The 22642-nt window shown below is 41.3% G+C and overlaps 1 protein-coding gene across 2 annotated transcripts in view; it reads right to left on the bottom strand.

The window, feature by feature from the left end:
- Positions 1-3487: 3487 nt before the first annotated feature.
- brap (BRCA1 associated protein) overlaps positions 3488-22642 on the bottom strand; it is a 48631-nt gene continuing 29476 nt past the window's right edge. For both annotated transcript variants that reach the window (XM_078227433.1, XM_078227432.1), the window contains exons 9-12: positions 21873-21982; positions 17943-18032; positions 8377-8480; positions 3488-4799 (exon numbers count right to left, since the gene is read on the bottom strand). In XM_078227433.1, the coding sequence (XP_078083559.1) occupies positions 4442-4799; positions 8377-8480; positions 17943-18032; positions 21873-21982 (662 nt within the window). In that variant the 3' untranslated portion in view covers positions 3488-4441. The remainder of the gene's footprint in view (positions 4800-8376; positions 8481-17942; positions 18033-21872; positions 21983-22642) is intronic.

The raw sequence follows: 22642 nt of genomic DNA, 5'->3' as shown, positions 1-22642 counted from the left end.
TGTGCTGGCTTGGAGGCTACATAGTTTTATGTGCTTCCACTTGTACTTGCCTCATCCACCACACTTTCAGTTAATCGCTCAATCTATAATAACAGAAAATACTAAAAATGCTGTATTATTTTAACTATTTGTATTGATGCCTGGTTGTTTTAAAACTTGGGTTATTTGTTACCAACCATGTTTCGGAAGCAGACAAAATATTTTTGCAGTAGGGAATTCATAATCTCATCGCAATTTAAATAAACACAACTTCTATGATTCTATGAACTAATTTGATTTAGAGGAATTGTTAAGCAACTGCTTGCAATAGTAATGCAGGGACATAAAATATTTTCATCTGTTAAGTCAGTCTTTTATTTCATAATGTGAATTTCTTTTTGCTGAAGTGCCTCAAAGAATGACATCAATGCATTAAGTATTTCTTTGAAAACCTTGTTAAATTGAAGCAAACCATTTAGTTCTATTTGCAATTGTGCAATATGTGTTTTTTAAGGTTAATACTAGAAAATGGAACAACCTCAAAATGGAACAGATTGTTATATTTGATATGCAAGCATATTCAACAGCAACAACTTGCATTTCCTTATTGTCCTTAGCATAGTAAAACAGCACAAGGTGTTTTACAAGAGATACAGAATTGGACACACAAAGAGATATTAGGGCAGATGATCAAAAGTTTGGGCTGAAAGGTAGGTTTTAAAAGAGCCTTATATAGGAGGGAGAGGTAGCAAAGCAGAGAAGTTTAGGGAGGGAATTCCACAACTTAAGAGTTTGGGCAACTGAAGGCATGGCTGCCGATTGTAGAGCGATTAAAATTATTGATGCATAGAAACAGAATTGGAAAAGTGAGAATACTGAAGGTTTTAAGGATGGCGGAACTTAGAGGTGGGGTGGGGCAAAGCTATGGAGCAATTTGTAAACAAGAAATTAATTTTAAAAGCAAGGCCTTGCCAGAGAGTATAGCCAACAAGCACAGGGGCAATGGATCAAAGGGATTTGATATGACCTAGCTTACAGGCAGCAGGGCTTTAGATGGACAAAAGATGGGGGGCAAATTAGGAGAGCATCGGAGCTGTAAAAGTAATCAAGGCACAGATCTGGGTTTTATCAGCAGAGGAGCTGAGGCAGGGGCAAGGATTTGCAACATTACATTTCCATTCAGCTTTTCATGCCTATTCATTCACTAGCTGAATCCTAGTGGAAGCCAAGGCTGTAATCCATTTAAAGCAACTTACTCAGTTGTATGCCACATGCTTGTCCACATGCTTGTGAGAATTCGACAGCCTGACTAATGTTGGACTTACTAAATTCACTTCTTGCCAGTCAGCTTTGAGGAAGGGAACACAAATTATGAAGACACATTTTAAGATGAAAATATGGAAATCTTGAAGGACCTGTGCTAGAAATACTGACATATGCTAAACAATCCTCAGATATTCCCTCCCTTACCAAGATAGCTCCTTGTAAAAAGACCTCAGTTGTTCTCATGGAAGGCTGTTTTTGATGGATTGAAGTATGTCGTCAATGGTTAAATGCATTGCTGTTAGGGAAATAAATATACAAAGACAGGGAAGTCTAAGTTGCTAGATCTTAGCTGGGGGAATTACAGCTGCCAGTCTTGGGCTAGAAGGGAATAGGGCAGGCAGCCATGATTGCAGTGATAACTGCTATCCAGTGACATTTCTTTGCTCTGTGGATAGAAAGTGACAGCACTGCATTTGGCTCTGATGCTTTCACCCAGTTGAAGAACCTGGTACTCAGCATGAGAAGTAGCCAGTGGGAAGTTAGTGCTTTTAGAACTGTACCTCAGCATGAGGCAAGGTTCTTGAGGAAGGTGAAACAAGGAATTAAGGTGAATGCATTGGGATGAGGGCAGCATGGAAGACAACAGAAACAAAGGTAAATGTTTACTGTGGAACAACTTTTATTCTTTTCAAAACAATCCTATAATAGGTTTTCACAACTAGGGCTGCAACAAAGTCTTGTCCATTCTGAACAGACAAAAGTTATGTTGTACTGCCAGATTCACACTTATGACAGGATTATTGCTCAGTTTATTGAATTTAGATAGAATGGACTAAATTAGACGCACTATGTAAAATTAAAATACAGTGATCCAGATTGAAAAGTTTGACTCAAAATGCACCATTTAGCACTTCAAGATTCAACAGCCTTCACTTAAAAGTGTGTAAAATGTTATTTACAAAATGGTTCTATTAATACCTCCATTAAGAGGTAACATGGTTTTGCTGTAGATAATTTACACCTGCATGTTTTTCTTCAGTGACACTTGTCGCAAAACATCCAACAAAAAAACCTATTTTAATAAATTACCATTTTGTGCAGTATAATTAAAAACGGTGAGCGCTACGGTCTTCAGGGACGGGTAACAGACATTTCTTGCAGAGAAAAAAAAAAATCGTTCAATACCTGCTTGACAATTTATTCAACGCTCATCAATCTACGGCTGTCTCATATCAGCTATCAGACATAATATTTAATCACTATAGTAAGATCAACTCAAAACAGCGAAAGTAAACTGCAAGGTGTTAACTACTGAATTAAGCTTCGTTCAAAAATGACGTACATAAATTGAAAACGCTTCCCCTCTTTAAATTAAATTACATAATATATTAATACACAATCTTTTTCTAAGTTTGATTGTTTACAGCAACTGCAGAATCACACCTGTCTCTGACATTACTAACGTTCCAAGCTTCCTGTTAAGTACTGCAACCTTGGATAATATTCTGACTGCTGGCTTGATCACAAATAAGAGAATGGGAGAACCCAAGTAGCTTAGGTGGGCTGGTAATCGGCCAAGTCCCTCTTCCGCCTTTAGTTACATAAGTGCGATTGTCGCCATTTTGTATTTGGATTGGGTTCTACTCAGAAAATCAATGCATTGCCAAAAAAAACCCCCTCAAAACAAAAAAAAAGACATACATGGAAAAGATTTTAGCTGTAAAGTCAGTCAGGAAGAACAAAATTGTGAGAATTAGAAATAAAATTTCTTACAAATCAAGGGCAAGTTATTGCAGGGTGTTCCTTACAGCACGGAAGAACTGGAGCTCTACAAATGCAGATAAGTTGCAATGGCCGATGATGCAAGTGAAACAACATCTGGAAACATTAGTGAGATATTCAGTTTATTCTTTGGGTGTGTGATTTATGATGAAGCACAGTCCACCTTTATTTCTTGGATATTCCATGCTGTTTATAATTCTTCCATTTTGCATGTGAACTATTGTTTCTGTCAACAGTTAACTTACGAGTCGCATCAGTGAGAAAAATGTGGTGTTCCTGTCCAAAAGTCTGGCTGTAAAAGTCAGTGCACATACACAAATGGCTTTTATCAGCTTCCTTTCAAGAATACCTTAATTTTAATATTCTAAAGTTATAAGCTTATAAGTTAATTAATTTGGTGGACCCTCATCCTTTCAATTAACTGATCAGTAAACTTAACACGCTTTTTAAAAAATATATATTTTAGTTCTTTTTTTACGTGGCTTTCTAATGCTGAGCAATCTCTACTCTTCCCCACTGTCAACATTCGTCACTCACAAGTCAGGTATTTAACTTTAAATGCAGGCCACACCACCACTGTATTATTTCCATTAGCCACTTTACCCAGCTTTCAAATTAAATTCTCAATTAATGTTCAATGGCAGACAATTTTCTCCCATGGAGTTGAATTTAAACTGCCCAAATTTCTTTCGGTTAGGTACCTAACAGTTGTGAGAGATTAGCTTGTATTTAGTGTGGCTACAGTTACGCTGGAATTTCAGATGAATGCAAGTGTTCTCACCAACATCACCACCTGGTCCACAACAAACCTACTTTCAACAATAAAGTTGCGCAGAAACAAGATTTAAATATTCTTTTAAATTCATACTCTGTCCAACAATGTTCCAAGTATGCATGCTGTATAGATTTCAGTGACTATAGTATAAGTTATATTGCTACTTCCATTTAAATCTCTCAGCTTATAATCCAAATAGTGTGTTTAAGTGCTGCACTTGCAGATCTAATGAGTTAGGTTGCGAATTTCAAGCAAGTTGAAAAATATTAAGACAGAATTTTAATGTTAATATCCATGAGCAGGAAATTACTGTGAATTATTCGTTGCGTTAGGGTAGTTTGACATGTCCTGAACATTTGATAAATGTACTGCAAACCTTTTCCAACTGCTTGGCTGGAACACTTAAGCTATAATACCAGTAAATATAAATCAATAATGTTGTATTAAATAATTTTTCTGCACAATGCAGAATATAGCCCAACTGCCAAAAAAACTGGCAATTTTTGAATATAGAATCATAGATAACACAAGTATGGTAGTAGTCAGCACTGAAAATAAGCAAATATACACACACACCTCCCAGGAGGTTTTTTGTTTTTGTTTTTTTTTCCTTCCTCTTTCAAAAATGAGAAAGTTCAACTATTTGCTCCTTTTGCCTCGTCCTCTCCTGGATGTCTGTTTGGTTATGGCTCCAGGTGATGATGCAGCAGACGCCACTGCAATATTTATCTGTCCCTCTTGGATCTCCTGTCGAGTGTCAGCTGGCATTTGATTGATTTTCTGCTGAGTCTCCAGGTAGAACATGACATCCCGCAGCTGCTCCTGCACCTCTGTAATCTGCCTGTCCTTCTCATCACACGTATCCTTCAACTTCCTTTCCTCTTCCTTCAGTCTGGTTTGCAGCTGGATCTGATTGGCGCGTAGGCACTTGTTCATTTCCTGTTCCTCTTTCAGCTCAGTGCCCAGTTTCAAAACCCTGTTGTTCAGCTGGGAACACCTAACAGAACACAACGAGAAGAGACATCTTTAAAAACACTGGAACACCCCGATTGGAATTTTATAATAACTCATGTTTTGGTTTTCAACTGTGCAATACATTTCAATCCCCAGTCGCACCTGCATCAAGTAGAGGAAAACTAACACAGATTTAATCATGGGGGCAACCCCTTTACACAAATAGCTTCCTATGGTAAATACTTCCTGCATTGCTACTATTTAGAGGTGGTGATGGCCTAGTGGTATTATCGCTAGACTATTAATACAGATACTCAGCTGGTGTTCTGGGTTCGAATCCCACCACAGCAGATGGTGGAGTTTGAATTCAATTTTAAAAATCTGGAATTAAGAATCTACTAATGACCATGAAACCATTGTTGATTCTTGGAAAAACCCATCTGGTTCATTGATGTCCTTTAGGGAAGGAAATCTGCCGTCCTTACCCGGTCTGGTCTACATGTGACTCCAGAGCCACAGCAATGTGGTTGACTCTCAACTGCCCTCAGGCAACAAGGGCAACCAGGGATGGGCAATAAATACTGGCTGGCCACATCCATGTCTCACAAATGAATTAAAAAAAAATATAACCAGAAATAGCAATTTTATTTTGAAGAAGTAGTCCCTGCTCACAAAGCTTGTTAAACTAAATTATGTGGGATATACAGCATGGATACACAATAAAACTTTGACTTGGGGAGGGCTGTGATGTGATCCTGCTCTCGATGCAAGATTGAACACTAGCACTTTACGACTGGACACAAATCAAAACAGCCCAAAGTACAACTGTTGTAGCCGAGGATTGTATTTGGCATTTAATCCTCTAAATTCATTACTATACTGTGTGCTAATTTTACACTACTATCCTCCACCACTTTTTAAAGCCCAAATAGCATATATGATAAAGTTTAAGAGCTAAATACAATTTTAAGCTGCTGTGAGAGTTTGAGACTAACACTATTTCTGTCAAATAAACAATGTCAGAAGGACTGTTATAATAGAACTTTGACTTGGATGAGCAGTAGGTCAACAAGCTGCAGTTACACAACTCATTTTACACCAACCAACGTCAACAAAAGTTGCTCAATATACTTTTGACTTCCACCAAAACCACTGTATAATTCAAGCCGAACCTTCACAAGTTTTAAGAAAAAAGGTTCTGGGGTTTTATAGGACCATAGCACAAGTAGGAATACAGCTTTCATTTGTAGAATCATCTGAGGAAAAGTGTAAAAAGTTCTGATGAAGCCACTCAGATTAAGTACTTAAAGATATCACTCACTGGAACCCAAAAGGACACAATGCGTGGGGGCAGGGCTAGCACACATACTTCAGCATAAAATAAACATTTATATCTTAGGACTTGAAGAACTTTAAAAGTTGTCATTTGTACAAGCATCTGACATTTTTGCCACAGTGAAAATGCTTGTGTGCGAACCTGCTAATCATGCAAAGAAAGTACCTTTTGATATGAAGGGACTTACAAGTCTATTAGAAAATGTGTATTCCAGTCAAAATAGCCCTTCAATTTTACAAGTACAGGTTGGAATTCACAGAAATTTAAAAAGAGTTTACAAAAAATGCTAACAGAAAATCAAAAGGAGAGATGGCTCCACTGTCACAACACACAGCCTGGCACTGCTCTTGCCACTAGCTGTAAGAAGATGCACATTCCCAAAGTGAAGCCTCCTAAAACAATATTTGGTATGTATTCCTGTTGAAACTCGGCACGGCAGCACAGTGGTTAGCACTGCTGCTTCACAGCTCCAGGGACCTGGGTTCGATTCCCGGCTTGGGTCACTGTCTGCGTGGAGTTTGCACATTCTCCTCGTGTCTGCGTGGGTTTCCTCCGGGTGCTCCGGTTTCCTCCCACAGTCCAAAGATGTGCAGGTTAGGTTGATTGGCCATGCTAAAAATTGCCCTTAGTGTCCTGAGATGCGTAGGTTAGAGGGATTAGTGGGTAAATATGTAGGGATATGGGGGTAGGGCCTGGTTGGGTTTGTGGTCGGTGCAGACTCGATGGGCCGAATGGCCTCTTTCTGCACTGTAGGGTTTCTATGTTTTTAACTCGCGTGATGAAATTCCATGTGGCACTTCAGTATGAAACAAATCTTCAAATCGTATCCCGTTAACTATAACTGCAGAGTGGCAGGAGATCTACCCACAGATCTGCATGGACGATCTCACAGCTAACGGGCAGGGTCACATCGCAACTCTACCCAAACACATGGCACAACTGCAACAACAATCATCGATAATCCTGCAACAGGAGATTAATCTCAGTTTAACTTTTACAGTGAGTTATATTTTAAGCATAATTTGAATTGATGGGCTTGTGATCGCAAGTGTAAGCATGGCTAATTACTTTCTGAATTGGGAAAAATCACAAAGAACTCAGTTGCGATAAAATGAGAAATGTGGAAGAAGCTATTTAAAAAAGAAACAAAACATTCCCATTTATGCAGTACTCTTCATGACCAAGAGGCATCTCAAAGTGTTATACAGGCAATGAATGAATTGCAACAGCTAATTTGTGCAAAGCAAACTCCTTCAAACAGCAATGTGATAACGATCAGATAATCTGTTTTTGTGATGTTGATCGAGGGATAAATATTGATCAGGACATTGGGGATAACATCCCTGCCCTTCTGCAAAATAGTGCCATGGGATCTTTTTCATCTACCCGAGAGGACAGGGGGCACCTTAGTTTAATGCCTCATCCAAAAGGCAGCTCTGACAGTGTAGCACTCCCTCCATACTGCACCGACTGTCAGCCTTGATTTTGTGCTCAAGCCCTAGAGTGGGTAGGAACCAGAAGTAAGAGTGCTACCACAAGTGAGCCAGACCCGACAATAAAAAAAAGCTAGGGTTTGTAACCCTATAATTAGCCTTAGAATACATAACTTGGGAATACAGGCAAAGGGAAAATAATGAATAATGATTTATTTTCTTGATTGATCCTTTCCTGCATGGGTTGCTGGATAGCAATGTGTGGACATCAGAAAAGGACAGGATCAATTATAACACCCCTGTCAAACAAACAGTCTGCTCATAATAGCTCAGTTCATAAATGCACAACAGTCACTTGGGTATCTAGATTCTGGGCTGAGGTACCACATTGGGAGCATAAAGCAAAGACAGAAAGGGAAGAAACGTGAATTGGAATGAGGAGTTACATCATCACCTTTCCAATGCACTGCTGCCCCACTTAAATCAATGTTTACTTTCCTTTAATTTATGGAGTAGGCGAAATGGGGCAGCATGGTGGCACAGTGCACTGTTGCCTCACAACGCCAGGGACCTAGGTTAGATTCTCATCTTGGGTCACTGTCTGTGCGGAGTCTGCATGTTCTCCCCGTGTCTGTGTGGGTTTCCTCCAGGTGCTCCAGTTTCCTCCCACAATCCAAAAGACATGCTGGTTAGGTGCATTGACCATGCTAAATTCTTACTCAGTGTACCTGAACAGGAAACATGGCAACTTGGGGATTTTCACAGTAACGTCACTGCAGTGTTAATGTAAGCCTACTTGTGACACTAATTAATAAAATTTAAACTTTAATGTTTGTTGCAAAATGACTTACTTTCTTTCAAGAGCCTGTTTGTCTTTCATCAGTTCATTCAACTTCTGCTCCAGACTGTCACATTTTTCAATGGTTTCTTTGAATTTTATTTTCATATTGTTGATCTGGAAAGGTGAAAAAGATCAAGTTTTGAAAAAAATACTGTAGGTAGTTTATCAATATTATAATTTAGATGAATTATCATTCAGCTCCATTCAATCCAAGCAGAACCTACTTTAATGGTTCTGAAGTTGCACTGTATTTGATAGATGTCTTTAAAGATAATGATGTGGAGATGCCGGCGTTGGACTGGGGGTGGGGCACAGTAAGTCGTTCACAATACCAGGTTAAAGTCCAACAGGTTTATTTGGTAGCACGAGCTTTTGGAGCGCTCCACTCATCTGACGAAGAAGCAGCGCTCCGAAAGCTCGTGATACCAAATAAACCTGTTGGACTTTAACCTGGTGTTGTGAGACTTCTTACTTTAAAGATAATGATCTGAAATGCAGACTGTAAAGATACAGAAAATACACTCCAGCTTCTTCAGCATTTAAACAAGTCAACATAAAAAAAATTGTTGGACTTTGTTTTCTAATTCAGATTTCCAGAATTCGGAATATTTTTCCCAATACTGATGTCCAGCTGTTTTTAGTGCCAGACTATGTAAATTGTTTGTCTGCATATAATATAAATATATGGGCACTAAAGCAGAATACTGCAGGTGCTGGAAATCTGAAATTAAAATAGAAAATGCTGGATATATTCAGCAAGTCAGGAAGCCTATTGCTGGAGACAGAAACAGAGTTAATCATTCAGGCTGATGACTTGCATGAAACATTAATTCTTCCTTTCCCCACACATGCTACTTGACCAGCTGAACATTTTTAGCACTGTTTTTATTCTTTTATACAGACACATACGCCAATTATTATTAGACTGAGTCATGGAGGAAAGTCACTGGTTGTCCAGAAGCTGAATATTGCTGAAGAGACGTGTTTCTAAAGTTTTTCAAGTTGCACTCATCAGGACAAACCAAGACTGCCACATTTCAAATGATCACAACAAGTTATACCGCAGGAGAAAAACTCATTTACGCTTGCTAGGAATGACATCCATTCATACTCTTTGATTTATTCATTCATGGGACATGGACGTTGCTGGCTGGCCAGCATTTATTGCCCATCCCTAGTTGTCCGAGGGCAGTTGAGAGTCAACCACATTGCTGTGGCTCTGGAGTCACAAGAAGACCAGACTAGGTAAGGATGACAGATTTCCTTCCCTGAAAGACGTTCGTGAACCAGATGGGTTTTTCTGACAATTGACAACGGTTTCATGGTCATCAGTAGATTCTTAATTCCAGATTTTTAAAAAAATTCAAATTTCACCATCTGCCGTGGCGGGATTTAAACCCAGGTCCCCAGAATATTAGCTGAGCTTCTGGATTAATAGTCTAGCAATAATACCACTAGACCACCACTTCTCCTCAGGAGCCCATACTCTGCAAACAAGTGGAATATGTTCAAGCCTTGTCCCTTTTTGAATTACCCAGGAGCTTGGTGAGCCTATACTTCCCCCGTTTCTTTCTCTGTGGCAACGTCTTAGTCGATCAGAGTCAATGCCAACCAATCTGTACCTTTTTCTGCTGCAATACAAACTATTGTGACTGCTTGAAAATTGTCAGTCTGTTTGTCCTGATGAGTGCAAGATGAAAAGCTTTGGCAATAAGTCTCTCTTTCGAGCAATATTAAGATAATTCTCGTGACTTCATCTTCTATCGTTCTTCATTGAAATGTTAAACATGAATCACATCATTTTCACTAAACTGTTTGCTCAGCTTACTTGACTATAGTTCCCAAGGCTATCCATATATACCCTTTTAAAACCTGTTAGTATGCTTGTTATCTTCTGAACCATGAGTGCAGTACTAATAATTCCTTAAAGATTAGTAGCAGGAACATGGCTGATTTAACCAAATACTAAATGCCCTTTGCAGGAAACTCACTGGCACTTAGTTCCTCATCTTCTTTTAATGTCCCCAGTTATCTGTAACTGCCTTATCTGTAATATTTCCTTCACTCCTAGAATTTCAATTCCAATGCTGGGTACAGAGATCTCACATTTTCTCGTATCTTTGCTGTAGCTTGGTCACTTGATCTTCACCTTTGGAATCTATCAATTTGCCTATCCTTTTAAAAACAACTGTTTGCTGCAAATATATTTTTTGAAACACTTAAAATTTATTTTAATATTTCATGATATCCTAGCATTATTTTGAACTCTCCTGACTTGTTTCTTAAATCTCCTTTGCCTTATTTTTATATTTGCTATAGTCTACCAGATGTAACTTTATCACTCGGGAAAAAATTCTTTTTTGCTTAATTGCACCCACATTGATTCCTTAAATTGCCTTTCTTCACTAGGTATCTGTTCTTTACACTGGAGAGTATTTCTCAGCCTGACATTTTTCTACCATGTTTTTCCTTCCAAGAATGCTTTCATCTAGTTTCCTTAAATGATATTTCATTTTCTCAAAATCTATTTGCTTAACAAACTATTTATATTGTCTGCCTCTTTCCATCCTTCACCATATTGTGTTTACTGTTTTCAACTCATTAACCCGCTCTCTATTTTCTGGGTTGTTTATAATCAGCCGGAAAGTTCCATCTCTTCATGTCAGCGGGATCTTCCAGTCTTGTTGATGGTGCACCCCCGCTGTGAGATTCCCAGTGGCAAAGGGTGCATTCAATGGGACCAGAAGATTCCACTGCCGGCCAATGGCAGGCCACTTCCCACCACCGTGAAACACATGACGGGTTGCACAGTAAATCCTGTCCATCATGTCCAATAGTGAGCATCGCATCTGGGGTCCTTGACCAATTGTTCTAGGTAACAATGCAGGGTGTTGGAGCAAGTCTCAGCTTCTATTTACTTTTCTACAGATTTCAAAATTTACCCCAAAGAACAGCAGCTGTTCCTGTCACAATTCCCTTGTTTGACTAACCTTTTCTCAGACCTGTGGCCTACAGTAAATGTTCACAGTTGGCATCACGTTTCTCATCCCTATTTCACAGAATTGCCACCTTCAGTGTTCCTCTGGGAGCGGACCTGCGGGGTGGAGACTGTGAGCGGTGAGAGAGAGAGCGCGGACTGTGAGTAAATTCTGGGGTTTTTTTTGTCTAATTTTCGGGAGGTTTTTTGTAATTAACGGAAACCGGAAGGCCGCATCGCGAAGCCTGTCGGTAGCTGTAGTTTTTTTTTCTCTCGGGCCCCTAGCCCTATAAATTGGTGCAGAGGAGATACCCGATCCTCTACACTGGTAGAGGATCCCACCCTTCCATCCTCCTCTAACCTAATTATAAGTGTGGGGAAGTTTTTGTTTTCTTTTTTTCTTGCTGGTAATGGCTTCAGGGATGGCAGTTCAGGCAGTATGCTGCATCTCCTGTGGGATGTATGTGGTGAGGAAATCCAGTAGTGTTTCAGGAGATTTTAGTTGTAAGAAGTGCATTAGATTGCAGCTTCTGGAGGAGCGTGTAAAGGAGCTGGAGGGGGAGTTAGAGGAACTCCGCATAATTCGGGAGGCGGAGGTGGAAGTTGATAGGAGTTATAGAGAAATAGTAACTCCTAGAAATGAGGCTTGGGTCAATGCCAGGAGGAGGGGTAAGAAGCAATCGGGAAGACAATCCCCTGGGGCGGTTCCCCTCCATAATAGGTTTTCGGTGCTGGAGGCTACAGTTGAGGAGGAATCAACTGAGCATAGAGAGCAGATCTCTGGGGGTGAGCCGAGTGAGAAAGCTCAGGTGGTTAGGGGCTGGAAAAGACTGGGCCTTGTGATTGGGGACTCCACAATTAAGGGGACAGATAGGAGGGTCGGAACTAAAGGTAGGGACTCAGGGTTGGTGTGTTGCCTACCAGGGGCTGGGGTCCGGGATGTGTCTGACAGGGTATTCAGGACTCTTAGGGGGGAGGGAGATAAACCACAAGTTATTGTACATGTGGGGACACACGACATAGGGAGGATAGGGGAAGGGGATATTAGGCAGGGATTTATGGAGTTGGGGTGGAAACTAAAGGCCAAGACTGACAGAGTGGTTATCTCTGGACTCTTGCCTGTACCACGGGATAGTTTAGAGAGGAATAGGGAGAGGGAAGGTTTGAATTCATGGCTGAGGGGATGGTGCAGGAGGGAGGGGTTCAGGTACTTAAGCAATTGGGGCTCGTACTGGGGAAGGTGTGACCTCTATGAGAAGGATGGTCTACACCTTAATCAGAAGGGGACCAATATCCTGGGGGGTAAATTTGCTAAGGCCATGCAGGGAGGTTTAAACTGATTCGGGGGGGGGGAGGGATCCTGAGTAGTGGGGCTGAAAGTGAGGGATGCATGGATGGGGACTGCAATGCACGGCATTGCAGAGGTGGGGTGGAGCAGGGTTTGAAATGTGTATACTTCAATGCCAGGAGTATTCGCAATAAAGTGGGTGAACTTGCAGCGTGGATCAGTACCTGGGACTTCGATGTTGTGGCTATTTCAGAGACATGGATAGAGCAGGGGCAGGAATGGATGCTGCAGGTCCCGGGGTTCAAATGTTTTAGTCGAAGTAGGGAAGGAGGTAGAAGAGGGGGAGGGGTAGCATTATTGGTCAGAGATTGTATCACAGTGTCAGAGAGGAGGTTTGATGAGGACTTATCTGTTGAGGTAGTATGGGCGGAGATTAGAAATAGGAGAGGAGAGGTCACCCTGTTGGGAGTCTTTTATAGACCTCCTAAAAGTTCTAGAGAGGTTGAGGAAAGGATTGCGGAGTCAATCCTGCTTAGGAGTGAAAGTAATAGGGCAATTGTTATGGGGGATTTTAACTTGACTAATATTGACTGGAATTGTTATAGCTCTAGCTCGTTAGAGGGGTCAGTTTTTGTTCAAAGCGTGCAGGAAGGTTTTTTGACTCAGTATGTAGACAGGCCAACTAGAGGTGAGGCTATATTGGATCTGGTGCTGGGAAATGAGCCAGACCAGGTGCTAGACTTGGAAGTTGGTGTGCATTTTGGTGATAGTGACCACAATTCGGTTACGTTCACCTTAGTGATGGAAAGGGATAGGCATGAACCTCGGGCCAGTGGTTTTAGCTGGGGGAAGGGTAATTATGAGGCTATTAGGAGAGAATTAGGAAACATAGGTTGGACTAGGAGATTACAGGGACTGGGAACGTCCGACATGTGGAGTTTTTTCAAGGAGCAGCTACTGCGAGTCTGTGATAGGTATGTCCCTGTCAGGCAAGGAGGAATTGGTAGGGCTAGGGAACCGTGGTGCACCAAAAAAGTTTCTTTGTTGGTTAAAAAGAAAAAGGAGGCTTATGTTCGGATGAGACGTGAGCACTCGGGTAGTGCACTAGAAAGCTTTAGATTGGCTAAGAGGGAGTTGAAGAGCGAGCTTAGAAGGGCTAAAAGGGGACATGAGAAGACTTTGGCGGATAGGGTTAAAGAGAATCCTAAGGCGTTCTATAGGTATGTCAAGAACAGAAGGTTGGTTAGGGCAAGTTTAGGGCCAGTTATAGATGGCAGAGGGAAGTTATGTGTGGAACCGGAGGAGATTGGTGAAGCATTGAACCAATATTTCTCTTCGGTGTTCACGCAAGGGGACATGAATATAGCTGAGGAGGACACTGGGTTGCAGGGGAGTAGAATAGACAGTATTACAGTTGATAAGGAGGATGTGCAGGATATTCTGGAGGGTCTGAAAATAGATAAATCCCCTGGTCCGGATGGGATTTATCCAAGGATTCTCTGGGAGGCAAGAGAAGTGATTGCAGAGCCTCTGGCTCTGATCTTCAGGTCGTCGTTGGCCTCTGGTATAGTACCAGAAGATTGGAGGTTAGCGAATGTTGTCCCATTGTTTAAGAAGGGGAACAGAGACTTCCCCGGGAATTATAGACCGGTGAGTCTCACTTCTGTTGTCGGCAAGATGTTGGAAAAAATTATAAGGGATAGGATTTATAGTTATTTGGAGAGTAATGAATTGATAGGTGATAGTCAGCATGGTTTTGTGGCAGGTAGGTCGTGCCTTACTAACCTTATTGAGTTTTTTGAGAAAGTGACCAAGGAGGTGGATGGGGGCAAGGCAGTGGACGTGGTATATATGGATTTTAGTAAGGCGTTTGATAAGGTTCACCATGGTAGGCTTCTGCAGAAAATGCAGATGTATGGGATTGGGGGTGATCTAGGAAATTGGATCAGGAATTGGCTAGCGGATAGGAAACAGAGGGTGGTGGTTGATAGTAAATATTCATCATGGAGTGCGGTTACAAGTGGTGTACCTCAGGGATCTGTTTTGGGGCCACTGCTGTTTGTAATATTTATTAATGATCTGGATGAGGGTATAGTTGGGTGGATTAGCAAATTTGCTGATGACACCAAAGTCGGTGGTGTGGTAGACAGTGAGGAAGGGTGTCGTAGTTTGCAGGAAGACTTAGACAGGTTGCAAAGTTGGGCCGAGAGGTGGCGGATGGAGTTTAATGCGGAGAAGTGTGAGGTAATTCACTTTGGTAGGAATAACAGATGTGTTGAGTATAGGGCTAACGGGAGGACTTTGAATAGTGTGGAGGAGCAGAGGGATCTAGGTGTATGTGTGCATAGATCCCTGAAAGTTGGGAATCAAGTAGATAAGGTTGTTAAGAAGGCATATGGTGTCTTGGCGTTTATTGGTAGGGGGATTGAATTTAGGAGTCGTAGCGTTATGTTGCAACTGTACACAACTCTGGTGCGGCCGCACTTGGAGTACTGTGTGCAGTTCTGGTCCCCACATTACAGGAAGGATGTGGAGGCTTTGGAGAGGGTGCAGAGGAGGTTTACCAGGATGTTGCCTGGTATGGAGGGGAGATCCTATGAGGAGAGGCTGAGGGATTTGGGATTGTTTTCGCTGGAAAGGCGGCGGCTAAGAGGGGATCTTATTGAAACATATAAGATGATTAGAGGTTTAGATAGGGTGGATAGTGATAGCCTTTTTCCTCTGATGGAGAAATCCAGCACGAGGGGGCATGGCTTTAAATTGAGGGGGGGTAGTTATAGAACCGATGTCAGGGGTAGGTTCTTTACCCAGAGGGTGGTGAGGGATTGGAATGCCCTGCCAGCATCAGTTGTAAATGCGCCTAGTTTGGGGGCGTTTAAGAGATCCGTAGATAGGTTCATGGACGAAAAGAAATTGGTTTAGGTTGGAGGGTCACAGTTTTTTTTTAACTGGTCGGTGCAACATCGTGGGCCGAAGGGCCTGTTCTGCGCTGTAATGTTCTATGTTCTATGTTCTTTGCACCTGCATCCAATAGGCCCATGAATTATCAAATTCTTTTTTGCTTCAAAGTCTATGCTGCCTACACTCGTACCACAGTCTTCCTTCACATGGTAGCATAGTGGTTAGCTGCCTCACGGCACCAGGGCCCTGGGTCCAATTCTGGCCTTGGGTGACTGTGTGGAGTTTGCACATTCTCCCCATGTCTGCGTGGGTTTCCTCCCACAGTCCAAAGATGTGCGGGTTAGGTTGATTGGCCATGCTAAATTATCCCTTAGTGTCAGCGGCATTAGCAGAGTAAATGTGTGGGGTTGCGGGGATGGGACCTGGGTGGGATTGTTGTCAGTGCAGGCTTGATGGGCCAAATGGCCTCCTTCTGCATGGTAGGGATTCTACTTCTGTCAAAAGAATCTATATCCCTGTATGTTTACTCAACTAGCATCATTGTTGAACCAGATCTTTGCAATGTTTACAATATCCAGCAGGGACATCTAAATATCCCATTTATTCCTGAAGACTCTGGAATTCATGTATAGAACATTAAGACTTAGATCTCCCCAAGCCCCACACTGATCAGTTTATTTGTCATTATTTTGTTAACATTTTGTATCGCAGCACTCTGTATATTTACCTGCCGCTGCGTCAGTGGCTGTCCATGAAGCGCAATCTTTTCTGCTTACAGCAGCCTTATTTTTTTGGTCTGTTGTAATTGCCCTCCTGTACTTGTTAGTACAAGTCACTCCCATAGCTTTACCTACTCTCAAATCTGATTAAGTTGTAGTCTGTACAGCTTCCACTTGCCCGGGAATGTGTTTTAATACGCTTTCACTTCCCCCTCTCATACTATTTCTGTTGCCCATGTCGCTTAGTCCTCTCGTTCTACATTTCTCCACTTCCTACTCTTCTGATTCACCCATCACTTCCTCCTTTCATTTCACACTCCCTTTCATCTCTCTGCCTTCAATTGTCATTCGCCTCTTTCATCTCCCATCAGACTGGGAAGAACTCTGACTTGGTAGGCTAGCAAGGATTTGATCTGTGCAGGTGAGTGACAGACAGGCTGGGAATCACCTAGACTGGACATGTAGGTAGGCCGAGAAACATGTGGGGTAAGCAGGAATCATTTGAAGCGCTCAGGCTGAACAGCTGAGCAAACAGGTGAGCCAAGAAATACTTAACAAGGCAGGAGGAATGGGACGTGGGCAAGCGACTAGGTTGGGAGCCACTGGGACAGGTGGGTCACAATGCATGGAAAGGATGGGCAAACAACTATTAGTTGGTGAAAGACCATTGGCTCGAAATGTTAACTTTGTTTTTCTCTCCACAGCTGACCTGCTGAGCATCGCCATGCTTTGCTGAGGCATTTTAGTATCAACCTGAAGTAAGATGTGTTTAAGAGTCCATGAAAAGCAATGACCTCTCTTGATACCCTCATTCCTACCTCCTAAACCTACCCAAAAGATTAAATCAGCATTCCACTGACATTTATGCAGCCTTGTGGATGTAAAATTATCATTTCAATTGCCGACCACAGTCACTGCCATTCAAAAATAACTAATCCCATGGCCCATAACTTCCTTGGAGTGGCACTCTTTAGTGACTTACTTTTGCTGGAATTGCAAAGCCCCTCTCTTGCCCGACCTTCCTCACTCAGGCTGGGTGAGACAGGAGTAGCGAAACAGCTCTGGGGTTTCAGCAGCGAGGTGTAAATGGAGTGCAGTGAAGGAGGTCACATCCCCTTTTTATGGCCAGCCTAGGTCTTTAAAATAGTTACCCTGAAGTTACAAGTCCTGTTTTTTCTTCTAATTCTTTCAGAGTAACTTTTAGGTACAACTGGCAGGACCCGTCCAAAGTTAGCGATTTAAATCGCTTTGTCGGATGGTTCCCAGCTGAGTGCAATTGTCCGGGGAAGTTAGTCCTTCTGGACAATTGCCAGGTAAATCCTTAGGTGAGAACTTCCAAGAGGGATTCCCAAGCGCATTTGGGGTAACCCCCACGCCCCAAATGCGATGCTGGAGGGCCAGGAAGTTATGGCCCTATGCAAACTGCTTTGAGACATTCCTGAAGTTTGCATTGGAATCAAAGCTTCTCACACGGTTTCCCACTGTAAATTGTAAGCACCTTAATTCTTCCTTCCTCCTACAATCTGCAAATCTTTAAAGCTTTTAATTTTCTTTTCTGTTTTCTCTGCTTGGTGTCTCTGCAAATTTTTAAAGCTTTTAATTTTCTCTGCTTGGTGTCTTGCATGATGGACCTTTCTGTGGGGTAAAGGGGGAGGGGGGAATAAAAAAAAACACTAACAAAAGCGCCTTACCTCTTCTGCTGCATCTTTCTCCAAGTGTACTATTTTGTTTTCCCAGTAGATGCGTTGAGATTCTAGCTGACTGGTCAAGAGGTAGGAATACTGTCGAGAAAAAGTTTACAAAATCTATTCAATTGTTTTTATAAAATGGCTCACACGCATGAAACATGCTTAAAGTGCGCTGCTGGATAAATTTGAACATAGATTTTCACATAAAAAGAATTTTAAAAAAGGGTTCCCATCAATGCAAATCATAAGCTTATTAAGTTTCTATTTCAGGGTACTTTCCTTTGCAGAGGGATGTTGGCAGGTAGCCATTACTGCTTTAGATCCAAGCTTGCAGTGCAGCAGAGCAGGCTGAAATTTGCCTAGCTTCCACAAAGCAGCTCTTATTACTGAAAAAGGATTTGCCTTTGTACAGCACAGCTAGTGAAGTACTTGTGAAGTGTAGTCATTGTTGTAATTTAGGAAATGGAGCATTTGTAGACAGGGAGCTCCCACAAACAGCAATGTAATACTTTTCTGATAATCTGTTTTTTTTGTGCGCTGTTGATTTGGGGTAAATATGGCAGTTCTAACAGTGCAGCACTCCCTCTTTACTGGACTGGAATGCAGCCCTGACTTTCCTGCTCAGGTTCTGGAGTGAACTTTAACCCAAACCTTCTGACTCGGGGATGAGGTGTCACCAATTGAAAACAGGAGTGCTGACTCTTGTATAATAATGAAAGCAAAATACTGCAGATGCTGGAAATCTGAAATAAAAATACAAAGTTCAGGAAAAACTTAGCAGGTGGGACAACACCTGTGGAGAGAGAAACAGAGCTAACGTTGAGTTCTATATGGAACTCAAAACATTAACTCTGTTTCTCTCTCCCCACTGATGCTGCCACACTTGAGTTTTTCTCGTACTTTGTTTTCACTAGCAGACTCCTATCTTCTCAGTTCTTGGTACAACATAATGGAGTTCCAACTTGATATTCAACTCTTTCCCACAATAATTTGCTTTCTGAACCATAATTTTACTTTATGACAAAGAAATATTCAATTTACTTTGATTTGATTTATTGTCACATGTATTAGTACACAGTGCAAAGTGTTGCTTGTTGCGCATTTCCTATGCATACTCCAACGCCTACAGGACATTCATAGTTGTAAATTTACTTAAACAGAAACCGAAAATGCTGGATAAACTCAGCAGAGGTCTGGCAGAGTCTGTGGAGAGAAACAGAGTTAACGTACTAAATCTAAACGACCCTTCTACAGTTCTGCAGAAGGGTCACCTGCTGTGTTCATCCAGCATTTTTTTGATTTATTTCAAATTTCCAACACTGCAGTAGTTCACTTTTATGAGAGTTGTAAATTTACTTTGGATACAATATTTAAAGCCAGTTCTCACGACGAATCAATGCGTGTGTGACACTAAACTGTACAAATTCCCAGATTTAATGGATGACCTGTACAGAAGGTGCCAATATCTTTCAAGTCCTGTAATTGGCTTCAAGTGACACGGAGATGACTTGGGAAAACGCAAAACTCCTGCCCTGATCTCTATCTAGTAACCGTTATATGCTTACATAAACATAAGCCGAAAATAGGATCAGGCACAACTGCAATGCCCCTCCCTCCAATACTAATTCATCATTCACTAATTCAGGTTCATGTATGAAGATCACTGAAGGTTCCAAACTGCTAGTTGCTGTTTGCTCTGGACACATACTGGAGCAAGAATTGTCTGTTTTATAAGAAAATGGGTTAAAGGAAGGAGACAAAAACAAACATATGGCATTCTGTTTTATAAATATATTTCCAATTAGCCAAGATACTTATTTTTATTGTACAGACAGTTTTTAGATAAGCAGTTTATCTATAGAGAATGAAGAAATGACCTAAACACTGAATTAAACCGTTAGAATTGCACTATATTGTATTCGTTTACCATTTTCCTTCTTCCTGCCTTCAAGGCAGACTGGGTGCCAGCAACCTTTCCCAGGTGACGACACTTCATCTGCGAGTCTAGACAGTTAGCATCAGTAGACTACTAAATCACGAGCAACATTACCTCATTATAGCGGATCCTAATCCTGACCTCACGTTCAAACCTGGGCACTTTTCCAGGAGAAACTGCCATACAGCAACTGGAATGCAAACTTTGGCTGATTTTAACCCTTCTTTCATAAGGACAAACCAAGGATTGAACCTGGAATATTCTCAAAAGAACTCAATGCAACTTGAGATGGTGCGTTTACCCACTCAGCCATTGATAAGAGATCCCTGATAATAGACATAAACTGCTACAAAGCACAAAACATTTGTATTAATATCTGTACCATCACGTGATATTGCATACTTTGTCATTGCATGACGATGCAACTGCTGCCTAACAGAACTGTAAGCAAATCATTAACAACGAGTTCAAGGCTGTAAATTGATCTTTAGATTCAAACAAGATGCCCCCACCGTTGACAATATCTAAGACATCACCTCAGCCCTTCAAGTAACGCTCAGCCTTCTTATGCAGTTCCTGATATCCAGTGCTCTAGCTTCATTCACTCAGGAAACTCACATCTGAAGCAGGGAAAACAAAGATCTTCTGCAACATCTTTAAATACATCAGTACAGTACGTAGTTTACCCAAAGAACTGGTTAAGGTCAAATTACTTTCATGACAATTTTCCTTTGAGAAGTGTTGATGCTTGACAGCTCCACGATGTTGAGCAGTTAATGACAAATTTTGGACAGATGTCTAGATTAACTTAAATAAGGTAATCAAAATTAACTGAACTTTCCAAAAGTCTTATTTATTTTTAAAAAACATCTATTATTATTTCCAATATCCACAAAATAGGCACCGATGAATTTTAGGCATCAAGATGCAAGTCTATCAGTCACAAGCAACTCTTGGCACAATCAAGGTTAGGTATAGATGGCTCTGTATTTCAGCTGGGACTTCCAGGCAAAAGCATGCTAGCCTGAGGCACAAACCTCATACTAATAGTTCGATTTGCAGTTTAAAAAAAGCATTTTATTTGGTCTGAAACTTCGAGTAACACCAGAGAAGCCAGTTAGCGTGAGTGAAGTTGCTGCTCTATCAGAAGATGCTGCAGGAGGATCTCAACTGGACAGGTTGCTGGCAGCCAACATGCTTTGTCCACCCGGCCTTTGCCTTCAATAATACCACTGCGGACAATGACAGGGAGGGAAGGAAGGAAGGAGGGAACACTAACACTGGCCTTTTCATACCAGTCAAAAATATGAATTTCCAAAACCGCTCAGTAGCTGCAAAGCTGCGTCGTTTATAATGGCAAATATTACCCAAGTTAACATCCAGGGTGCCAGTTTAATTTTATAAATGGGTTTTAAAATAAACTTTTGTAGGAAACTACTCACATTTCTTGCTTTTCAATATCTTTCCTTCAGCTGGGAGAGGTGGTTGGGTTGAACCAAAGCCTACACAATGCAAAAAACCATTGCCACATCTGCTTACTAACAATGCCCACACCAAGACCACAGAAGAATTCAGAAGCTGTCCCATCCAGTGGTTCAGTTACTAATAGCCAAAGTTCACTCAAACAGTGGTGAACAAGTCCTAGCAACAAATCTACAGACAGTAGGTTATCAGTTGTTTAAATAAACCCATTTTCACAACTAAACAAAATTGCATGGCACTGCAGTGTGACCAAAATAATTTCACAATGTCGCATTTCAATTTCCTGTGGGGAAAGGCAAGAACAGCAGGAGCTGAATATAAACAATTACAGGTACACTTTCCAAAGGATCAAATAATGCCTGTGGAAGTCTGCAGACAGGACATTGCACTATGCGTCTGAGAAAACTGAATAACAGAAAGCAGTGGTGCGTGGGTGTGTTGGGATGGAAGAAGAAATTGAGAAAAGAAAGGAAACAAAAAAAAGTTACAAGCAAGTATTTTGAAGGTCCACTAACCTCCAACTGAAGGGCATCAATCTTTTCATCCTGACAAGTGTCACCCTCACACTCATACTGGACAATCTTTCCATCTGTTTTACTCGCCACCAAGCGATGAACATAGTTATCTAGAGAAACCAAGACACATTCAAAATGAAGAGGAGGATGGACACACTAGGGAAATGCAGATTCCCTGTTCAGCAAATATGAAATGCACTGCCAATTGTTAGCAATTTGGATATTTTAAATTGCCATTCCTTCACAGCTAGTTTTGTCTATACCAAAAAATTAATTGTATATGCCTACATTCTAATTTTAAAAACTTAAAAGAAACAAAATTTCCAAGTTTAAAAATAACTGGTATTTGCATTCATGCCCTCATCCCCCACCTCTCGTGAATCTTTCTACATTTAGGAGGTGGCACAGTGGTTGGCACTGCTGCCTTACAGCGCCAGGGACCCAGGTTTGGGTCATTGTCTTGCGAAGTTTGAAAGTTCTCCCCGTGTCTGTGTGTGTTTCCTCCGGGTGCTCTGGTTTCCTCCCACACTCCAAAAGACGTGCTGGTTAGGTGCATTGACCATGCTAAATTCTGTGTGTGTACCCGAACAGGTGCCGGAGTGTGGCGACTAGGGGATTTTCACAGTAACTACATTGCAGTATTAATGTAAGCCTATTAAATAAATAATAACAAATAAATAAATAATAATGACTAATAAATAAACTTTACTTTAAACTGTCACAGGAAATATTTTGGAAATGCTTACACTTTATTTTAAAATAAACAGCTT

Source organism: Mustelus asterias, chromosome 13 (genome assembly GCF_964213995.1).
Source record: "Mustelus asterias chromosome 13, sMusAst1.hap1.1, whole genome shotgun sequence".
NCBI classification, from domain to species: Eukaryota; Metazoa; Chordata; class Chondrichthyes; order Carcharhiniformes; family Triakidae; genus Mustelus; species Mustelus asterias.
Note: the sequence above shows the minus strand (reverse complement) of the source record. Positions and strands in the feature narration are given on the sequence as shown.